The following is a 21766-nucleotide window of genomic DNA, read 5'->3' as shown; positions in this document are numbered from 1 at the left end:
CTCATGTTTCCTACAATTCATATTGCTACCAAAGCCGCTCACCTTACTTCGTATGACATTGCTGTGTTGCTATCGCATTCATTGCTTCGCCCTTAGGGCGAAACTGTGACATTTTTTCGCCTCATCGCTGCAAGCAACGACAATGAACACTGAGCAAGAAGAGGCAGTACTGCTAGGCTTGTTGGCAAGCACTTTTCTGGCGATGCATGACGCGGAGAAGCATTCGCAGAAGAGACGACGCCAGCGGCGGTGGTGGGTTCGTCCTGCTTTGCAAGAGCGTGAAAAGCTTGGTTCACGCCACCAAACTACTACCCCTTCTGCGAGATCGTGACGTGGAGTGCTACCGAGAGTAAGTTGAGATGTATTGTTATTCGTGACAACAATAAATTACAGGAAATCGGATACCTCGATGTGGTGTTGGCTGTACGTAATGTATTTTGTATTCGTAGGTACCTAAGGATGCCTCCACGTACTTTCGACACGCTCGTGCAGCTTGTCGGACCCCACATTCGGAAGAAAGACACTAATTTCCGGAAAGCAATCAGCCCCGAGCGCCGGCTCGCGCAAACTGTCAGGTAAGATGTCCAAAACATACGTGCATGTCACTGTCGAGGACGTCTCGTGTTCTCTGTGAAATGAAACATAAAAAGCGTTCATTTCAGATTTTTCCTGTGGTATCAGTGACTCTACCGCCGTGTCTTCTTGGAAATGCTTTAATTAACGAAAATTTGTCCAGCGCAGTGAACGGCTTTTAAGGGTGACAAGTAATGTCATACCTGTCGTTTAAGTTGAGCAGGTAATGTTAAAAGTACGCTTCTCAGAAACAGTGTTTCTTTAGCATAGGAACCTCTATTGTTGCTTTATAGCATCAGAGGACGAATGTTATGTCGCTATGTTCCTATTGTTTGTAGCGTTGAGAAACTGGGCCTATTTATCATACATTACATACTCGTATATGCTCCTTTGCTTTCATTGGTTTTGAGCAACATGCTACCTATGTCGAGCCACGTAATATGCCAGACAATCGCAATGCAACATCCTTGTAAAGTTGTCATTGACTTCCTTTAAGTGTGCATATTTTCCCATTTAGTTAATCTTGCACCCCTACGGAAATGTGCACACTCTCTGAATTTGTTTATGTATTTATTTTGTACAGGTTCTTGGCTGCAGGGGAAACTCTCCGCTCATCTTGTTTCAGTTTTCTAAATGGACGCTCGACAGCATGTGGCATTGTGTCGTCGGTGTGCCAGGTGCTGTGGGACGTCCTTGGACCTTTATCTGTTGCCTGTCCATCAAGTGCAGATGAGTGGCTACAGTAAACACCATGTAATACACACGTTTTTGGTACATCTATTTTTATTCTGATTGCACGTATATAACTTGCATGTCATCTCTGCAATGGTCATTCACATCAATGTGCCTATTGCTCACAAGACAGCGATATGCATTAATTCTCATCTCATGTATGCTCATCTTTCAGATTGCAAGCGACTTCGAGGAACGGTGGAACATGCCCCACTGTGTGGGCGCAATCAATGGAAAACATGTTGCCATCGAATGCCCCCCAAAATCAGGAAGTGAGGACTACAACTACAAAAACTGTTTCAGTAAATCACTGCTTGCTATCAGCGACGCCTGCTACAGGTACATGATCATAATCGATGCATTACTGGTGCTAACTTTAGTCATGGTCAGCAGCATGCAGTACAATTATGTTCAGTCTGAGGTACTATTTAACAGTGTACTGATAACTGTTCTTCAGTAAAAGGCATTTACTTATATTTAGATGTATGTTAAAAAGCCCCAGCAAGGTCAACATTAATCCGGATTCCTCCATTATGGCATACCTTGTAATCATATTGTGGTTTTTAGCACGTAAAACCCCAGAAATTTTAATTATTTCAGTAAAAGGTAGAAAGGGGGGGGGTATTCGTATGTCGAATTACTGCAAATGCGTAAAGCGTTTTGATATAAAAGGACAGCTTACTGTAATGTAGGCTGTGAAGTTGCATCCTTGATGCTTGTTAATATAGATTTTTAGTAAGCCACTACTTTGTAGTCAACCTAACAGGTAGGTGGAGTGTTTACAGTGAAATGTTCTTGTTATCTTCAGATTTCTGTACGTAGGAATAGGACACTACAGGAGTGATTCATATGGTGGAGTGTTCAGCCGAAGTAGGCTACAAGAGGCCATTCTTTCAAACAAGCAAGGATTTCCCCCCGATGCACCGCTTGGCAACGTTGGCAATATACCCTTCTACTTGGTGGGAGATGAAGCGTTTCCCTTAAAGACCTACATGATGCGGCCATATCCCCGGAAAAGCAAGTGTAACCTTTACATTTCTTTGCCTACTGGGCTGCATTCTTTTAATGTTACTTATTTAAAGCTGTTTAATGACCGAATTCACAGAAAAACGAACTGCTCAGAACACATTGTTATTGGGTTAGTGCTTATTGAAGGTAATTCGTCTAATAGGGCATTGAGTTATCAGAATCAGATGATCACATAGTTCTTGAAGATGTAATTTCGTCAACATAATTGTCGTGCTAGAACGGCATTACCCCGTGGACATGGATTACACTAGTCGGGCACATATCGGTCTAGAAATTTACAACGTACTTGGCGGTTGCTAGCATAATCGTAATTTTTTCGTTATAGGCGCCTGAATTGCTGTGTTGACATATATGTAAACTTTTGTTTGGAAGTGTGCTTCTTCGTTTCTTTCCTGAGAAAGCGTTTTCTTGATACACTAGCAAGACAATGTTACAGAAGCAAGGCACGATGTACATACTGCTCTTGCACATTATCTTGTCACTTGAGCATTGTCACAGCTGTTACAGGAAAAGTCTTTGCGGCTAAAATGTGCAAAACTTGTCGTACAGGTCTTCACCCATTTTTGGCTGCTAGCACGGAGGAGGAGCAGTTACATGGTGACCAAGGCGATTCTGCATTGACGAGCCACTTTGCTGAGCCCCACAGCAAAAAGATATTTAACAACCGTCTGAGCAGAGCCCGTCGGGTCATAGAGAATGCCTTCGGCATAATGGCACAAAAGTGGCGCATCCTGCGCCGCCCGTTCAAAGCTAAGGATGACAACGTGAGAAGAATTACCTCTGCTTGTGTCGTTCTGCACAACTTCCTGCTCAAGGAGTCCCCCACTTCCCAGTCTGCATACTGCCCTCCTGGAACAGCTGACCACCTAGACTGGCAAGGAAACATCACTGAAGGCAGCTGGAGGGCCGAGGATAGCAGCAACACTGCACTGCCACCACTGCGTAGCACAGGCTGTCATTCAACCAGGTAATGAAGTTTTAATGTGGTACATTTATTGCATTAAAGTATCCTTAAACGTATATAATACTTGTTAGCATTTGTCAAAAGTTATGTAAGTTACATTCATCCCTTGTTAATGAATAGCAATACAAAGGCCAATAACAATGGCTCTTGTGACACATGTGTAAGTGGGGGTCTGTTGAAATGTTGATACGATAATTGTATTAAATAGAATCTGCCTGTAAGAACTGTAAACTGTAAGTTTTTATGAGTGCATCAGCAGACATACGAAGTGGCAGTCTCATTCCAATCAACAATGCCACATCACAGCACAACACAGTGTGTCTTATAATCACTGCAAACGTGTTGCAACTCAATAGCAATTTTCGCTGTCTCTATTGTCCTGGCTGCAAGTTCCTTGCAATGGCTACTAAGAAGACGCGCTTCACGTAGAGGTGTACAGACTAGTGGTGGTACAATGTACGTATTCCAAGAGCACACTTAGTACTTTGCTGCAAGGCTTGATATCAATAGCATTATTTTCACAAAGGCAAACTATTGAATATTGAAAACCAAATAGGGGATTTTTGTTCGTTCTGCCAACGAACGAACGAGTGATTCTCTTCTGAACGAGTGATTCTTCTCTCACTATTAGGTGAGAAAAGCAAGGTAAAAAAACTTAACAGAAAGCATGCAAACTCATTCCTGTGCGCAGGGCACTTTCTTGATTTTACTCCTGCATATTTACAGTTGTGTGAAATTTTTTCCTAGAGCTGCCTACAGAGTGCGAGACCTCCTTGCCAAGTACTTCGTCACTGATGGCAAGATCCCTTGGCAAGAGTACATGATCAAGGACAGAACACTGTGCAGTGGTGAGTAAAAGGTTTATTGTCACAGTCAGGGTGTATTTACATCTCGTACTGGTTCATGGCAGCTCAAACGTGCTGAATGTACATACAAAGCCTGTCTCTCCGAAAGGCGTTCAGCTATGCTCTTAGAAAAATAGATGCTTCGTCTTTGGCGCTAACTTAAAATTGTTCCTACATGAGAAAAATCGCGCCAGCTGAGGGATATGACACCTGCAAACAAAACACACCCCCTGCCCTTTTGATTATCTGTTTTCCCTAAAGTACAGTCGAACCCGGATATATCCAAATTGAAGGGTATCGGGAAATATCTCAATATATTGATAATTCAAAGTCTAACATGCTTCTATCTAAAATATATTTGAAAACTCCGCATGTCTGGGACACTCTTCTGCATGCTCACTCCATGAAAACATCGCGTGCCATTCATTTCTTGCCGAGCACGAGTGCTGAACCAAGAAGTCTATTGACATTCATGAAGCACCGATTCTCTTTCCAGCACTGAATGGCAGCTTGTTTGCTTCACTGCATGCCAGTTAGTCCTTCCTGAGTATAGCACGCTTCATCACTACATTACACAAGTGTGATGTTGTAAAGGTTAATAACGAAAACTCACCATAATGGCGCACAAATAGGACCCTTGTACGAGCGCCCTCCAATTTTTCAGACGAGCTCCTTACTTATTACTCCTGCATGGCTTGCACAACCTGTCATATTGAATGCCTTGATAACATCTGTTAAAATAGTGTTGTTCCGTCAACATGTACATTTCTGATGACATGACAGATCAGTCTTGTAGGGAGCAGCATTTCATATATAAAATGTGTTGGAAAAAATAAATTACAGTAAGGTTTTACGTGCCAAATCCACTACGTCCTCCTGAGACCTGAGCACAATGATGGGACTTAAACACTCAAGGTGGTGTTTATTCTCTGCTGTTATGTTTTAAATCTGAAAAACATTTCTTTAAAATTTGAATATCGCGGTTAGATGCCAAAAGCGATGTCTCCATTGTGCGAGAAAAACTAACCACCTTTGCCATCTTCTCGTGTTTGCTATGGTAAAAATGACATTTCATTGCTTAAACTCTGAGATGAAGATCTAACTATGCGTAGTATATTGTCATGTTGCTGCTGCGTCCAGTATTTTCACGCAATCTCAGTGACATTGAAAGACACGTCGAGGTTGCTTTCGGCCGTCTGGGACGACACAGAAGTCTAGACCAACTTATTGTCAAATTTCTCTAAAGCGGATGACAAGAACATAAGTAAACTGCTTCTTTATAGCTACATATGCACCGTACTTTATACCCACAGTGAATATTTTGCGTAATCACTTCCCAGTGAATTGCGAAAAAGAGTTGAATGCAATGTATTGTACAAGGGGTCTTAGGAGGATATGATAATGAGGCACATTGTAAGGGGGAACTCCAAATTAATTTTGACCACCTGGGGTTCTTTAACGCGCACCTAAATCTAAGTACAAGGATGTTTTGGTTGCAGCCACCATGAAAAACACTCGAACTGGCGCCCTAGTGCTTAACAGCACAATGCCATAGCCGCTAAGCTGCCACCATGTGTGACAGTGAATGGGTGTTGGATATGCGTATGGTACAGTGCCATACTTTTGCAATGGATTGCCAAGGGGATGTTAAAAATGGTCGACACAGACAACAATTCGGTATAACCAGGTTCGACTGTAAGTAGTGTTCGATAGTTTTAAGACACTTCTTGTATGTGTGAAAGTTGAGCCAGGTAGCTAATTTTCAGTTATTTGACACTGCATCTTTTGCTTCATTAATTTTCTCATGCATCACTTGTTGCAGTGCTGTAATTGCATCTATTTGCTGATGGGTATTCAGTAAACGTAACTGTTGTGCAAGCGACATGCATAAAAAGTATGGCAGGTCATGACATTCTCTAGTAGATTGCGATGTCCTGACAGCGCGCAATTGACTAAGACACTCTGTTGCCATGTCCACATGCGAGACCGGCGGTGCAGAGCTGCAAAAAAACTAGTTATATACTTTAGGCATGTGGTGGTCACAATATGTGCGCTCTTATCTTACTTAGAATCACTGGAGGACATCCTAGGGATCTTCCGTGGCCTGTTCATCCAGAGGAGAAAATTGAAGTATACAGTGTCAAAAACAGGTTGTATTGCAAAGTTGCGTAATATGTGTGAATAGCATTGATGCATCAAAACTTTCACAGTAATCCTACTGCAACTACTTGCCTTTCAGCATGAAACACTGCATCTTGGTCAGTCTGTGCACTGTCTACTGACCTGCAGAATAAATTGCTGTCACTACATAGATATTGGACTGAAGCTGACCATATAGAATGAAAATTTACATTTAATTTTGGGGACTTTCAGGTTCATGTTGAAAAGATTGCTCTCACCTGTCTGTTTCCATATTTGCAGGTGTTACGGGAGTGGTGATGCCCCTGCTCCTGAAAGCTCATCCCGAGAACTTGCGTCATAAGTGGCATCCTCCAGCTGCGGTGTCTCTGCAACCTCCGTGCTGCCCTCGCTGCTCGTACTTGGTCGATCCACGTTTGGTGTTCTCTGTTATGTGTCATTGACAAAAACAATCATGCGAAACAATTTTGAGCTTCCTCACTGCTTTGTTGAATAGCGTTTGTATCAAATGACCACTGCTGATTGCTTTCAAGCAGCGCAAAATTACTTCGTGGAACTGGAGAAAAAAATAATTTCAGAGGAATTTTTCCAATATGTGCCATGCAGTGACGAAAATATGTACTAAAGCCACAATACACTGCACTGTGTTCAGTGCAATTTGAGTACAGTTTTTGGTTCTTTTGACGTACGACTCCATTTACACTTTAAGGATGGAAAACAAGCTGAACTCATCAAGCGCATACTTGGTAAAAAAGGACAAATGACGAGACTAGCTCGTCCAGCGCTTCTTTGTTTTCCATGCAGGCCTGAAGATGATTTAGCTCCTGTGAATGATGGTCTGTGCCTCTTCTAGAAGGTCCGCGAGCATCTTCTGCTTCTATATAACATCACATAGTGCAAGATGTTTAAGAGTAATGTTCAGAGTGCAGACCCTGTTCTGTTCCTTTCTGTATATTTGAAAATGGGATCCTTTGTGGTGCAAGTGCACGTTTCAAGTAGTGCTGAAATTTAAATAAAATGTGATGAGTCTGAGTTTAGCCTCTTCAAGTGAGAGTGATTATGAACTTGCCTCGGGCAACAATCGTCAGCTGGCTTGTGCGCAGTGAAGGCCTCCCTTGTTAGACTGTTTTTTATAGCAGGCTAGATCTTGCTGACCAAGTTATCATGCTGAAAAGTAAACGTGGTGATTGTTAGAGCTCATCTGCTTCAAGTGTTCAAGTGCGGGTGAATTTGAAGTGACATTGGTGAGCAGTAAAACCCCCATTTGCTTCAGTACAAAATTTTTTTAAAGTAAGCCCTTTTAAAGGACCGAACTTTTTTGCATAATGTCCCTTTATGTGATCATTAGATTTGTTTGCATGCATAGAAAACGTGGCTTTTTTGCAAGTTGTCTGAATATTATTTCTATCCTTAAAGGGTCAACACACACCTTTTTACTGCCAAAATTTATTGGAAGCTCTGTGAGAGCTCCCTTGCAACTCACCGTTCAGGACTCGCGAAGTCAATGTTTGTGCAGATGTTGAAAAGAGGACATAAACACATGTTAATTATGCTTCACCCTGCCATAGGTTAGCCAAACCCTTTCATGCCTAACCTCTCATCCATAAGATCCATAGCACTTTGCTAAGCTTTAGTGATTATTGTGCATCTCTAGTTTATCAGAGCAGTTGCTCATTAAGTGTTATGTTTAGTTATGTAATAGCTGATGATGTTGCCAACGTATAAATACTTATGAAATATTTAGCTTGGGTATCACATCGAGTGCGTGTTACTTTGGAGATCTCAAATTGTCACTCCATGACTATTGAGATGCGTTCAGATTAACGGTTATTTATATGTTGTCAACCGTTTGCATGGTTATTTATAATCATTTCAGTGTACATGGTCACAATGTTTACTCTCTGTCAACACTATGCAGCACCATTTGTGGACTGCTATTGTATTGTGGTATCTGGTTGTTCATTTTTTTCCTACATTGCAGTGCGTTCAATATAAATTTTGATTTCGAATTAGTTTGCCAACAGTGTGTATGTAATGTAGGGAACACTTCTTGTATACAGGATACATGCGTTCATTTATTTTTCTTTGTGGTTGTTAGTATATATTTTGTTCATGTCCTGCATGTAATTGACTGAAATTGAAGTAATAAAGATAACCAAGAAAAGTCATGCTGAGCTCACATTGGTTCTTTCAAGACTGGACCCATCAGAGACATCATGGACTCGAAGTGTGCCCACTTCACGGTTGGTACATCAGCTGCACCTGCTCCGCTTCTCATCGAGTCTTTGATTTTATTGCGGTGCTTGTTGAAAGTGTCCTTCAGGTTCTTGAATTTGTTTTGAGCAGCTATTCCTGCAAACATTTGATTTATTTATACACGCATGCGTGCAGAGGCTGAGCCGTGGTTTAAAATATAGTTAGCTATTCACAGGTGAAAGAGACTCTTTATTAGAAAAAACAGATTTTTACCGGCACGTGTATAACCGCTGGCATGTATACTTTGTAAAGGGATAGGGAATGGGAATAAAAGATTCCAGAGGAAAGTGGCAAAAAAAGGAGAACAACAATAAGTGTGAAATGCGCAAGTGGACCTGATACTATAATAATTACAGGTGAGATGAATTTAGGCTTTTCTATATGAAATAGTATACGTCCTTGTACTGGTATAATATTTGCTGCACTTTTCATATCTGCATTTATTCAGTGCCAATAAAATAATGTAGCTGTGGAATACTACTTGTTCAGTGTCTAATTACACTTTCACTCAAAAGTATTTTACACGTACGCAGAATAAATGAAAAAAAAAATTTCGGCAGATAACGGAACACAGTGCAATAGTGCACAATATGTTCATGTTTCCCCATGACTCGCCTGCCAAATGTTTATATTCGTAGTGCGCCGCTACACATCAAGTTGCTTTCTCAAATTGTGCTCCTCGCCACCATAGATCATGCAGCGCAACTGATGGACACGCAGGATAGTGAACGGACACGCTCGGTGTTCGAAATAGCATTCTGGATGTGCGTGGTTTTTCCACCATGTCCCACCTGGCTGCGCTGTTTACATTCAGAGAATGCAGCACCTGCTTGTACACTGGGCTGGCCGGCCGTCAAATAAAAACAAACGTGCTCGCCAGCGTGTTTGGGCACATGTGTTGCGATCTTTTATGAGCATGACTGCAGAACCAATTCTGCTTTTCTGATAGCCTAGCGCAAGGCTGTATTATCGCTCGGCTGCAGCATCGCAGGCCTTAGCTGGATCTTGCAATATGAGCACCAAATTAGGAAGATCATAGAACACGCACTTACCACTCAATCCAAGTTCACTGCCGATCTTATTCCACAGCTCATCTTTTAGCACGTTGTACTTGTGCTTGACGTGGCGCTTGTCGAAGAGGACAGGGTAGTTGCGGACCAATTCTATCAACATTTCCGAAATTCTACACGCGCTCCGATTGGTCCGCGGCGAGGGAATCCGCCGGCAGCTGCCGCAAAAATCGGTCCAAGACTGATCGGCGCAGAAAGGGCTATTCCGGCGGATCTCGCCGCCGCCGAACTCGGTTCCGCGCCGCTACAGACGCCGAATGTCTCAGTGTGAACGCACCCTCAGTGACGTCCTCACGGGAAACTGGTGATAAGTGGAACCGCCCGACCGCATGATGCGTGCTCATATCTGGTCTCAGCCGAACTAGACTATCGTCTGCTCGAGTGAGCTCTCGGTCGCACATGTTTGGTTAGCTTGTTTTGGTTGCGTTTGCGCTTGTTTCAATTGTCATGGATTGCGGTTGTTGTTTACAATGATGGGTATAAACGGAGACGCAGAGGACGCCTTGGGAATACTTTGGAACGCGGCGACGCCGCAACGGAAAAGAGCACACCAGCATGATTATGATAAGTGGCAGTGATAAGAACGATGGATGAACAACGCAAACACAGCGCCTACATGTCAGCAGACGAGAAAAAAAGCACGCCACATCTCGCATATTGACCCTTTTCGCGGACAGTTTGTTCTAGAGAAACAAGATGGCGCTTTCGGCGGCGCGCCATACGTGGCCTCAGCGACCGCGTACGAATACGAAACCATTACCGCTTCTACCTTGCTTCTGTGCGATCAGCTGTCGGTAATGCAACGGAGTTTTTGCTAACCAACTGTACTCAAATGATGCTGGATTGAATCATGCTGAATTGAAGACGTGTGCAGTAGTTGGCTGGAAAAATAGTGACTTGCATATTAAGAAATGTAGTGAATATCCGTGACCAAGTCGCGGACCGCTGCTGCAACTATCCGTACGTCTTTCCTCGAGGCTACAGTAATTCGTTCATCTGCCAGCGGTGCATCGCTAACCTTCAAAGATCAGGCGTCAGACCGGGTACTTCGGCAAGAGTAAGTACCGCTCGTTAAACAATGATAAAGGAAGTAGCGGCGCCACCTGTCATAGTAGGTTTCGCTCACAGTATCTACAGACATCCACCCCAAATGATACGGAAATTTACGCCCACTCTTTGGCCAACATGTCAAGAATAAGCAAATGGACTCACACTTGAATATATACGCACTATATACGCACAATAAATCACGGCACTACACCGATAGCGCACAAGTAATCGAAGCTGAATGTTTCGTGACGGTCCACAAGAGTAAGCGAGTTACTAGTGACAATCCGTCTTTTCTACAAGGTATAGCAATGTAATATCGAACATTTATTGCGCATATCATAATTTTCAATAGCCTGGCAAGGGAACAAGAATTCAGGATCGCCAGTCAGCCTCTAGAGTCTGTAAAGGAGTACGTTTATTTTGGTCAATCACTCACAGGGGACCTGATCGTGAGAAAGAAATTTACAGAACAATAAAATTGGGTTGGAGTGCATACGGCAGGAATTGCCAAATTCTAACGGGGAGCTTACCACTGTCGTTCAAAAGAAAAGTGCACAATCATTGAATTCCACCGATGCTAACATATGGAGCAGAAACTTGGAGGTTAACAAAGAAGCTCGAGAACAAGTTAAGGACTGCACAAAGAACGATGCAACAAAAAATGTTAGGCCTAACGTTAAGAGATAGGAATATAGCGGTGTGGATTAGAGAGCAAGCGGGGATAGCTGATAATCTAGTTGACTTTAAGTGGGAACAATGGAGCTGGGCAGGCCGTGTAATGTTTCGGATGGATAACGGGTTGACCATTGGGCTTATAGAAGGCAAGCGCAGTCTAGGTGGTGGAGTGAGGAAGTTAGGATATTCGCAGGCGCAAGTTGGAATCAGCTATCACAAGACAGGGGTAATTGGAGATCACAGGGAGAGGCCTTCGTCCTGCAGTGGACATAAATAGAGGCTGATGACGATGATGATGATTACAATGTACATAACAGCTACGTTTCAAGCCTTGTGCGCAGCAAGAACAAATCTATGGGAACTGAGCACAGCCGCGAGTGATTAGGCAAAAAATAATCAGATAGTGTCCACACTGAGGAACTTTACTGAGTCAGAAACATGACAAGCCATTGCTTCAAAATATTTGCCAAATAACGAACGAAGAGCAAAACACACTAATCCTAATTCCATCCACGAGCAGAAAGTTTGGATAGCTTCGAATACATATTTAGCCCCGCTTTCAAAACAAGAATCGTAAACGATGTTCGCGCCGTTTGGACAGAAAGCGCTTTCGCATGTTCTCTGAAGCTGTGGCCAAAGCTTCGTGTCGTCCACCCAGTCACCGTCTACTATATTTCCCGAAACAGAGGTTTGCTAAGCCGCACCAGCGTCATACACATTCATTGTAAACACAGAGGCAATGGAGGCACTTGAGGGAACTAATGGACGCGTCACCACGTGATGAAACATGGCAGCGCCCACGGGATCGCCGCGAAAAGGGTCAATACCAAGAGGAGGCAAAATTTTCACGCTTTCACGTGACTGCCGCAGCTGCTCGCCGCAAGTTGGTGTGGCCGCTCTGGCGCCGCTGCGCCGACGGCCCGCCGCGCGCGTTTTACCGCTAGCGTGTCTGGAGCTTTCTGTGGCGACGATCGGACCGAGATAGCGCCAGAGTAGTGCGTGTAGTCTGTTCACCGATAGCACCAGAGATAAGGCATGCGGCGAGCGCGTCAAAACAAAGCGCTGCATTAGCTGAGGTCTGTCTGCGGCAGCTGCTCCGAATCGCGCCCACACGTCACCCACGCGCTGCCTCTCGCGATCTCCCGATTAGCGAGTCAGTCGCGCCACACTTCGCCCCGTTTGCAACATGCCGCACGAGACAGATTGATTGTTCGCGCCAGCCAATATATTGCGAAATGAAAACACATGTACAGCTGCGATCAGATTTCGCATTAGGAAGTATCGTAGTAGTCCGCGAATGTTTTTGCGTAATGAACAAAATTTTGAAACGGTTTTTCCCTCCGCTTGCTGTCTTAATTTCTGCTTAATATGCTTCTAGCGTTCTGAGACGTTACTCGTCAGCAGCAACGGCCGCGGTGTTTTCAGCGGTTACATGATGCGCTCATTGCGTGTCCGTTTGCCCGCCGTCCTGCAAGGACCACTCCTGACAACATGTATCGTGGACTTCTTATGGGTGCGATTCTGACGACTCCAACAGCCATATGTCCAGTGCAGGAAGTGAACACACCCATATATATATATATATATGGAGCATTGCTTATAAAACACGTGCAATTTAGCTGTACATACTGCAGGTCACTGTTACGCATCCGCGCTGATACACTGAATAGAGGTGTCCTATACAAACACAATAAATGAATTATTTTGTTTGCTCAAGGCACTCAGAGACATGACGCAACCAGCACTCAGGCAGCTCTGCCCGGCAGGCTGTCAGATCTTGTCTGGCCTTCAATGGCTGCGAAGCGACTATCACTCCGCGTCAATTGGAAGTGTGACAAATAAGGGGAAGTTTTTTGCCAAAAGCATGGTCCTAATAGGTTTGCATAAAGTAAGGATAGAACTAGTGTTTTGAAAATGTTTTCGCAACGTCGTAAAGGACCCTATTTTTTATACTGTTCGAAGATGTCTTTGAAACAGGGAACACAGAAATTTGTGTCTTATAATGTATCTTCTTAAAAGGACGTTTATAAGAGCTTCTGTGGTACATTGGTAGTAAGCCATGCATATTGCAATACATATGCTCTAAGCAACTACGAATCGCAAGTTCAATAATAATTCAATAATATCAATAATTCGCCTTCCGGGCGAAACTTCATATTTTTATATCTGCCAGATTTCAATAGTACCGACAAAAAGTACAAGGTCATATTACGGAGCCTTAGTGCACTTCTGAAGTCAGGGATACAGAATTGTACTGCTATCCGATATTAACAGCCTTGTGAATTGTTATATTTGGTTCTCAAACCTACTAGAAATCACCTACTTGTTCTCGTCGGGAAGCTTACAGGAATAAGTGAGTCATTCTACAAGACCAAAGTGACAGCCGCCGTTCAGGATAGCACTGCATAAAATTTTGTGAATGCTACGGGAAAGTTGTTTATAATGAATTACCGTCATGTTTTGTTGCTCCGATAACTAGTAAACTGATACATGTCTTAAGTCTTGAAAATAAGGGCAGAGGAGGAAGACAACGTGCCGGAAGCCTTTGTTCCTTATTGGGCAGCGCAAGATCTGGCTTCTCTTAATTTAGCGGGTTGTTTCTACAGAGAAAATCATAATTTTCAATTTGTCGTTCTGCTGGAGCACTATTAGTGTCGCCTTAACGGAAAGGCAAGTCTTAGGAGTGTTCAGCTAATTTACAACTTGCAAACCACTTCCAGAAGGGTCATGCTCTTGGAATGTTGAAACATGTAGATTTACAAGAAAGATGAAAAAATGAAGCAACAGCTAATTTCGAAGGTTAGAAAACATGACTTGTGTACGCACGTGCTTCAGCGTTTCTTCGCTACAATTGGTAAACGAAGGTTCGTCAATCCAAATGTCAGCAACGATTTGTTCGCGTATCGACGTTTTTTGCTTATCAGCTGCTACTCAAAACAGAACATCAGCTACTAGCTAGCGCTATGCCTCTTTTTACCAAGTTTGTATTCGTTGAATGAAATCAGTACCACATTCTGATTGTTATGTGCAATACTCTACATGGACCAAAAACCGCCATTTTTGCCACCATCGCCAAAAATTTACACTTGAAAGTGCTTCCCATCAGTAATTACATGCCACAAGTTTTCGTTTCTCGCACTATGCGCAATGTTTATTTCTCCATAGCAAACTTTCACCTATTACCTTAAAAAGTAGCCCGTCCTCGTCAGAACGTTTTGGTGCGCTGTAGTGCCGGTGTAATATTATATTTCTTGGGTCGGACAAGAAAGGTAATCTGTGCATTATGTTATCAGTGGGTGTAATTGGAAGATAGTTTGTAATATTTGTTAATTTATAGGAAACGGTTCATATCATGAAGACAATAGCGTCGGCGTTGCCTAGGTTCACGGGCATGGTATTGCAGGATAACTCGCATTCCATCTTGCAAAAAAAAAAGCCTGTGTACCGTTGCCCTATTAAGACGGCCGGCGACTGCACTTTCCCTAATTCATAGCTTCTTCCGCTCCATGACGTAGACTGTCGGAGCATACATCTGTCAAAACAGTGGCATGGTTTCCGAACTATGCATTTCAGCATAGTTCGTAGCTTCCATATGCATATGCAACGTACGAAAGACAGTGTTCTGACCTGTGACAGGTGAAATAGCGACTTGCTATTTTCCTCCAGGGACGAATCGTTGTGAGTAATAAAACAGGAATGATCCTTGTAACAGTCATTGTTCACGGTACGTCCATGGTGGTCTGAGGTGTAAAATAGACTAAAAATGACGATTGAACTAGTTTGTAAGGCATTATGGACGATCAAGCATCACAAAGAGGTGAATGAAATCGAAGGGAGAACGGTAACGTATGGACGCATGTGCGAAGGGTGAAGCATAGCAGAAACAAAAAAAATGCATGCGGGTTAGCTCAGCTAACCCTGGGTATGCAAAGCGAAAGCTTGTTTTAACCTGGTTAACCTGGTGTTAGAATCGGCACGTCGATGACGAGCCCTTCCCCGAGCACGTTCGCGACGGCGTTGCTCCAGCGCGTTAGGACACGTCGTCAGTTGCACCTGAATGGCTCATACCCTCTTAAGCAATGGCTCATACCCCCGCAAACGGGGCATCCCCATTAGGACGACAGAAGGGAAGTGAAATTCTAGGCTGGAACTATTAGTGGCGGAGCGCTAGGTGGCGGCTAATAGTGCGGACGTTTACCCCACGGCTCCCGACATCGATGCAATTTCAATCGGTCGATGCCCGTTTCGTCCTCTCTGCACTACCGGATCATCGCCAGCAAGTCACTGGGAGTATTTGGATACCAAATGTATCCCAGTAGGCACCATCTTTACCGCTTTTTGAAGCTCAGTTCCGAACTCACACCTCAGCGTTCCCTATAGGCCTAGCACGACTACGGTTTCTCGGCGCCGCGCCACCCGGCGCTCGTCACTGCGGCTGCAAGCATGCTGCTAGAAGCAATGGTCGAAGGCGAAGAAATCTCTCCCGAAGCCGCCGCAGGATGTGGCTGGCTCCCAGCTCATCGTCGTCGTAACGCAAGCAAAGCACAGATCGCCGCAAAGGCGCCGCAAAATGTAGAGCAACTTGGCGCAGTAGTTGGTGCCATGTTCGCCCGGGCGGCGGTCTCGACGTACGTCACTGCAGTCAACACGAGGTTTTCAATGCACTCACGATGGCCGCACGCCCGACGCTATCGGCTACCGAAGAAGACATCGTCTGCTCGAACTCGATGCAGAACATCTTCGTGGTGAGTACACCGCAAGAAACGAATGCTCTTGCTTATGCACCGTTCAAGAAATGATTATCACCGAACAGCGACACCCAGTCACCACCTATTTTACCCCGCCGGGTCACTCCTGCCGCAGGGTGATACGAGGCGTCGACGTCGACTTCACCGACGCAGACTTGCAACGCACGCTACGAACGCCACGCAACCCAACAGTGCTCGGCGCACGGAGAATCAAGAACACTACCACGGTCTTCATCCTGTTCAACGGCCTCAAGGTACCAAATTATGTTTACTGCGGACCGATCATGTATCGCTGCACTCTCTACAAACGCCAAATAGACACTTGCCGCAACTGCGGCCGAGTGGGTCACCGTCAGGACGTCTGCCCGCACCCCACCGACAAGATGTGTGATCAGTGCGGCCACGAACCTCTCGGACCGGACCACGTATGCTCTGCACCCAAGTGCGCGCTGTGTGGAGGCGCGCATGTAACGGGCGACCGGACCTGCCGGAGCCGCTATCAAGTACCCTACCTCGTGCGGCGCCGTCGCCAACGTCGTCGACGTCGCAACAAGAGCCGTTCGTCACCAGCGCCCGCTGAAAGCCTCCTGCCTGCAGCATACACCCAGTCTACACCAATAAGGGTTGTTCAACCACACGACCAGGCCACACCGGGCAGCTCACGGGCCCCGGACACCTCCAAGCCCAATTGGGTCGACAAGGTCACCAGTAAAGGTGAGACCCGCGCACCTGCGCGCTCGGGATCATTGCCACAGCACGTAGCAGACAAAATTCAAACTATCGAACGCGAGAATACTTTTTTTCGCAAAGAGCTTTCTGAGATCAAGGCGCTCCTTAAAACGCCCCAGCGTCTAGACAAACGCGAGAGCAACGCGAGTGAACCTCCCGCTGCCTCAAACCCTGCACGCGGCGCGAAAAAGCGCGCAGGCTCCGCGCTAGAGGCCGAAGAACCTCTAACGATGTCGAGCATAATAGCACACCTGACGGCGCTGCTAGAACAGTTCCGTGCAGACGTATTATCCGAAATCAACCCACTGAAACTTCAAATGACTGAAATAACAGCACGAGTACAAATCCTCGAAGCCGACAGGCATCAACAGATGCAGGGCCGGCCAATACTTCATCATTAAACATGGCTACCTCAAACAATCTCATCATTTGGCAATGGAATTGCCTTAGCTTCCCGAAACGGAAGGACGCCTTACAACAATTACTGCGCTCAAATGCTGAGAACCCTTCTGTCCTCCTCCTTCAAGAGACGCTCACCGATAGCCCCGCATTGCGAGGATACCGCGTAGTCTTTTTGACAGTCTTTCGGATGGGTAAACGGGGGATTTCCACTTGTATTGCGAAATGATGATATATGTTGTTTTCTGGCGCAAGGGCCAGCTATGGCCAAAGAGCGCCAAGACGTGGTGTACTGAGTGAGCAATGGTATGATCAATGACAGTGGGTAGGTGTAGGGTGGCTGTAAAGGGGCCTAAAATTCTGCGCACTAAAGGTGCGTAAAATACAAAATTAATAAGATCATGACAATGATGTGATAGGGCGCAATGAATATGGTATAAAAAAGCTGTGAGCGATACAAGGCACTACTGCCTCACAGAGACCCTTAGAAGCAAGAGCCTGGAGGAGAGTGCATTTCAAAATGCTGTCGCAGCAGCGTCCTCTGAAAGAGGACCCTGCTACGAATCTCTCGGGCGAAGAACTTGCAAAATGTCGATGTCGTTTAAAAAGGCTAAAACTGAGTCGTGCTGAAATACCGGGTCATTAGCTAAAAACATCGCTGGGTGAAGGGGTATGTTCTCTCTATAGGCTTGAACAAAGTGTTTCTTTCTTTCAGGTTCTATTAGAGGACACTGCACTAGGATGTGAAGTACAGTAAGTACCTCCCCACATCTAGTACAGGTCGGGGGTTCGCCTCCAGACAACAAGTAATTGTGCGTGCCGTAAGTGTGTCCTATTCTGAGCCTACAGAATAGGACATCATTTCTTCTAGATTTCGTGGTGGATGGCCAGTTCCCTAAGCGAGGCTTAATTAAATGAAGTTTGTTTAGACTCTGGGCGTCCCACAAACGTTGCCAGTGGGCTAGAAGTCTCTTACGTAGATATGGCTTCATATCGGGAACAGGGACGGGCATGGATGTGTTTCCAGCTTTTGCGTCGATGGATGTGGCAAGCTGGTCTGCCAGTACATTTCCCTCGATGTCTCGGTGTCCTGGCACCCAGCACACCACAACATGCTGCCCAGACGCATAAATACTACATATGAATGAATAAAGCGATACTATTACGGGATTTTTGTGCCTTTTAAGAGATTTTAAAGCTTTTACTACGCTCAGCGAGTCTGTGTAGATGATTGCTTTGGGTATTTTCGAGTCCTTGATATGTTTAAGAGCCGACAGTATTGCATAAGCCTCTGCTGTAAAAATGCTCGTTTGTGGGTGCAGGGCGTCGGCATCTGAAAATGATGGGCCAACCGCTGCATAAGAGACGCCAGCATGAGACTTTGATGCATCGGTGTAAAATTCCGGACAGGAGTATTTATGCTGCAGTTCAAGGAAGTGCATTCGAATGTGTGCAACGGGGGCGTGCTTCGTAACATGTAAAAAGGACAAATCACACTCTACAATCTGCCACTGCCACGGTGCGACCTGTATAGTGGGTGTCATTAGACGATGTTCAAAAAGTGGGACATCCATTTCCTCAGCCAGACTTCTCACACGCAACGGGAAGGGCTCTCTTACTGCAGGGCGGTTATGAAAGAGGTGGGAGCTGGACAAATCATTTACGGTGGAATATGAGGGATGTTCACTGTTTGCGTTCACTCTAAGGAAATATATGAAAGCTGTGTAGGTCCTCTGCAAGTGGAGGGACCACTCATTGGATTCCACGTAAAGGCTTTCTACAGGGCTTGTCCTAAAGGCACCTGTAGACAAGCGAATACCTAGATGGTGGATGGGGTCCAGCATCTTCAACGCGGTTGGGGTGGCTGACTGATAAATTATGGCCCCGTAGTCTAGGCGTGTTCGTATGAGGCTTTTATACAAGTTTAAGAGACATTTTTTGTCGCTACCCCATGTAGTGTGTGACAACACTTTTAAAATATTCATTGTTTTCATGCACTTGTTTTTTAGATATTTTAGGTGTGGTATGAATGTCAGCTTTGTGTCAAGAATTATGCCTAAGAATTTATGTTCCGTTTTTACAGGTAGACTCTGTCCTTGCAGGTGAATGTCGGGGTCGGGGTACAGTCCTCTCTTTCGAGAAAAAAGGACGCAGGTGCTCTTTTGTGGATTTAGGCAGAACCCATTCTCGTCTGCCCATTTAGCCACCTTGTTCAGACCAAGCTGAACCTGCCGCTCACAGATGGCAAGGTTGCACGATTTAAATCCAATCTGTACATCATCGACGTACGTTGAATAAAACATGTTGCGTGGGATGCATAGACGCAAGGAATTCATTTTTATAATAAAGAGAGTGCAACTGAGCACCCCACCCTGCGGCACTCCGGTTTCCTGCACAAAAGGTCGCGATAAAGCATTGCCAACTCGAACACGGAATGTGCGATTCAGCAGATAACTTTCAATCACATTTAGCATATTACCACGTATACCAAAGTGGGAGAGGTCTCTCAGTATCCCAAACCGCCATGTGGTGTCGTAGGCCTTTTCCATGTCTAGGAATACAGACAGAAAGAACTGTTTGTGAACAAAAGCTTCGCGTATCTGCGCCTCAATACGTATCAAATGGTCAGTGGTGGATCGACCCTCGCGAAAACCGCACTGGTATGGGTCAAGTAGTTTGTTTGATTCTAGGAAATGTAGTAGGCGACGGTTTATCATTTTTTCGAAGACTTTGCAGAGACAGCTAGTTAGTGCTATAGGCCGGTAACTCGAAACAGACGATGGATCCTTGCCCTGTTTCAGGATAGGGATCACTATGGCCTCTTTCCAGGCAGACGGGATCTCACCGGAAGACCATACAGTGTTGTAGAGGGAAAGGAGGGTTTTCTGTGTTTCATGGGGAAGGTGCTTCAGCATTTCATATATTACACGGTCAGCTCCTGGAGCAGAATTATTGCAGCAGTTTAGTGATGCCTGTAGCTCAGCTAATCTGAATGGCTCGTTATATGGCTCGTGTTTTTTGCATTTTCGTTCCAGCTTCTGTCCTTCTATTCTGGCCTTGTATCGTTTAAACGTTTCGGAATAGTGCGATGAGCTGGACACTAGCTGAAAATGTGCGCCCAGGAGGTTCGCTTGGTCTTCCAAGCTGTCGCCCTGTGTGCTTACCAAAAGGAGTGAATATGTTTGTCGTCCTCTTACCTTATTTACCCTGTTCCAGACTTTGGATTCATCTGTATACGAGTTTATACCTGATAAAAACTTCTGCCAGCTCTCTCTTCTGGCGTGTCGGCGCGTTCTCCTGCCTTCGGACTTTACCTTCTTAAAATTTATAAGATTCTCCGCAGTAGGAGAATCACGTAACAACCCCCACGCTTTGTTCTGTTTCTTACGAGCGTTCCTACATTCGTCGTTCCACCATGGGACACGGCGTTTGCATGCCACACCACTTATTTCGGATATGCATTTAGAGGCGGCATCAATTATGAAGGTAGTGAAATACTCAACAGCAGCCTCAATTCCTAACGAAGAGATGTCAGCCCAGGAGATGCTACTAGTAAGAGTTCGAAATTTCTCCCAATCGGCTGTACCAACATTCCATCGAGGGGCTTGTGGTGAAGACTCATTTTCTTTGGTTGTTCTAAGTAGTATTGGGAAATGATCGCTCCCGTAAGGATTTTTGATGACTTCCCATTTAAGTTCAGAAAATAGAGACGCGGAAGCTATGCTCAGATCAATAGAAGAAAATGTTCTGTTTGCAATACAGTAAAATGTAGGTTCCTTTTTATTCAGGAGGCACGCACCAGACGAGAAAAGAAATTCTTCAACAAGACGACCTCGCGCATCGATACGAGAGTCGCCCCACAGACTGCTGTGCGCATTGAAATCGCCAAGAACAAGATAAGGTTCTGGCAATTCGTCTATAAGGGACTGAAATTCATGTTTGTGTATGTGGTAATGTGGGGGAATGTAAAGCGAGCAAATGGTGATGAGTTTGTTCAGAAGAACAAGTCGAACTGCCACTGCTTCGAGGGGTGTTTGTAGCTGGAAATGTTGACATGCTATGCTTTTGTGAATTATAATGGCAACACCGCCTGATGATGCGATAGCATCGTCACGGTCTTTACGAAACGTAACATAGTGTCGGAGAAAGTTTGTATGTGTTGATTTTAAGTGCGTTTCCTGTACACACAGCACTTTTGGATTGTGTTGGTAAAAGAAGTTCTTGGATATCGTCGAGGTTCCTAAGAAGGCCTCTGACGTTCCATTGTATAATTTGTGTATCCATAATGAAATTAAATTGGTGCTGTGTGTACTAAAAACGGAAGTATTGGCTTAGATTACAGAGCCCTTTCCAGGCCCTGTAACGCGGGATTTGTCCTTTCTGAAGCGGTCGAGGGAGCCTCGCCGCTCCTTAGGCGCTTGGTGCGCCGTCGGGATTGGTGTAGTGTCCATTGCCTCTTGAGAGGCGCCGGACACGCGCTCTTGCGAGCGAGAAGTTTCGCGAGAGAGTCTCGCCGCGAAGGACGAGACATTTGCGCCCACCAGCCCGGAGGTCGAT

At 45.0% G+C, this 21766-nt stretch overlaps 1 protein-coding gene and 1 pseudogene across 1 annotated transcript; both read left to right on the top strand.

The window, feature by feature from the left end:
* The first annotated feature begins 375 nt into the window (after nucleotides 1-375).
* On the top strand, nucleotides 376-2510 carry LOC125947203 (uncharacterized; annotated as a pseudogene).
* Nucleotides 2511-2687: 177 nt separating this feature from the next.
* Nucleotides 2688-4360, top strand: LOC125946565 (uncharacterized). The gene is made up of 2 exons (XM_049670059.1): nucleotides 2688-3301; nucleotides 4046-4360. Exons 1-2 carry the CDS (start codon nucleotides 2862-2864, stop codon nucleotides 4152-4154), a joined length of 549 nt encoding a protein of 182 aa, XP_049526016.1. The 5' UTR covers nucleotides 2688-2861; the 3' UTR covers nucleotides 4155-4360.
* Nucleotides 4361-21766: the final 17406 nt, after the last annotated feature.

The sequence above is a fragment of the Dermacentor silvarum genome, chromosome 7 (assembly GCF_013339745.2).
Source record: "Dermacentor silvarum isolate Dsil-2018 chromosome 7, BIME_Dsil_1.4, whole genome shotgun sequence".
In the NCBI taxonomy this organism is placed as follows: Eukaryota; Metazoa; Arthropoda; class Arachnida; order Ixodida; family Ixodidae; genus Dermacentor; species Dermacentor silvarum.
This window is presented reverse-complemented; position numbering and strand designations above follow the sequence as displayed.

Coding starts and splice junctions, on each gene's coding strand:
- LOC125946565 (XM_049670059.1), top strand. CDS start 2,862: ATGTGCAAAACTTGTCGTACAGGTCTTCACCCATTTTTGGCTGCTAGC. Junction 3,302..4,045: donor ACAGGCTGTCATTCAACCAG/GTAATGAAGTTT, acceptor ATTTTTTCCTAG/AGCTGCCTACAGAGTGCGAG.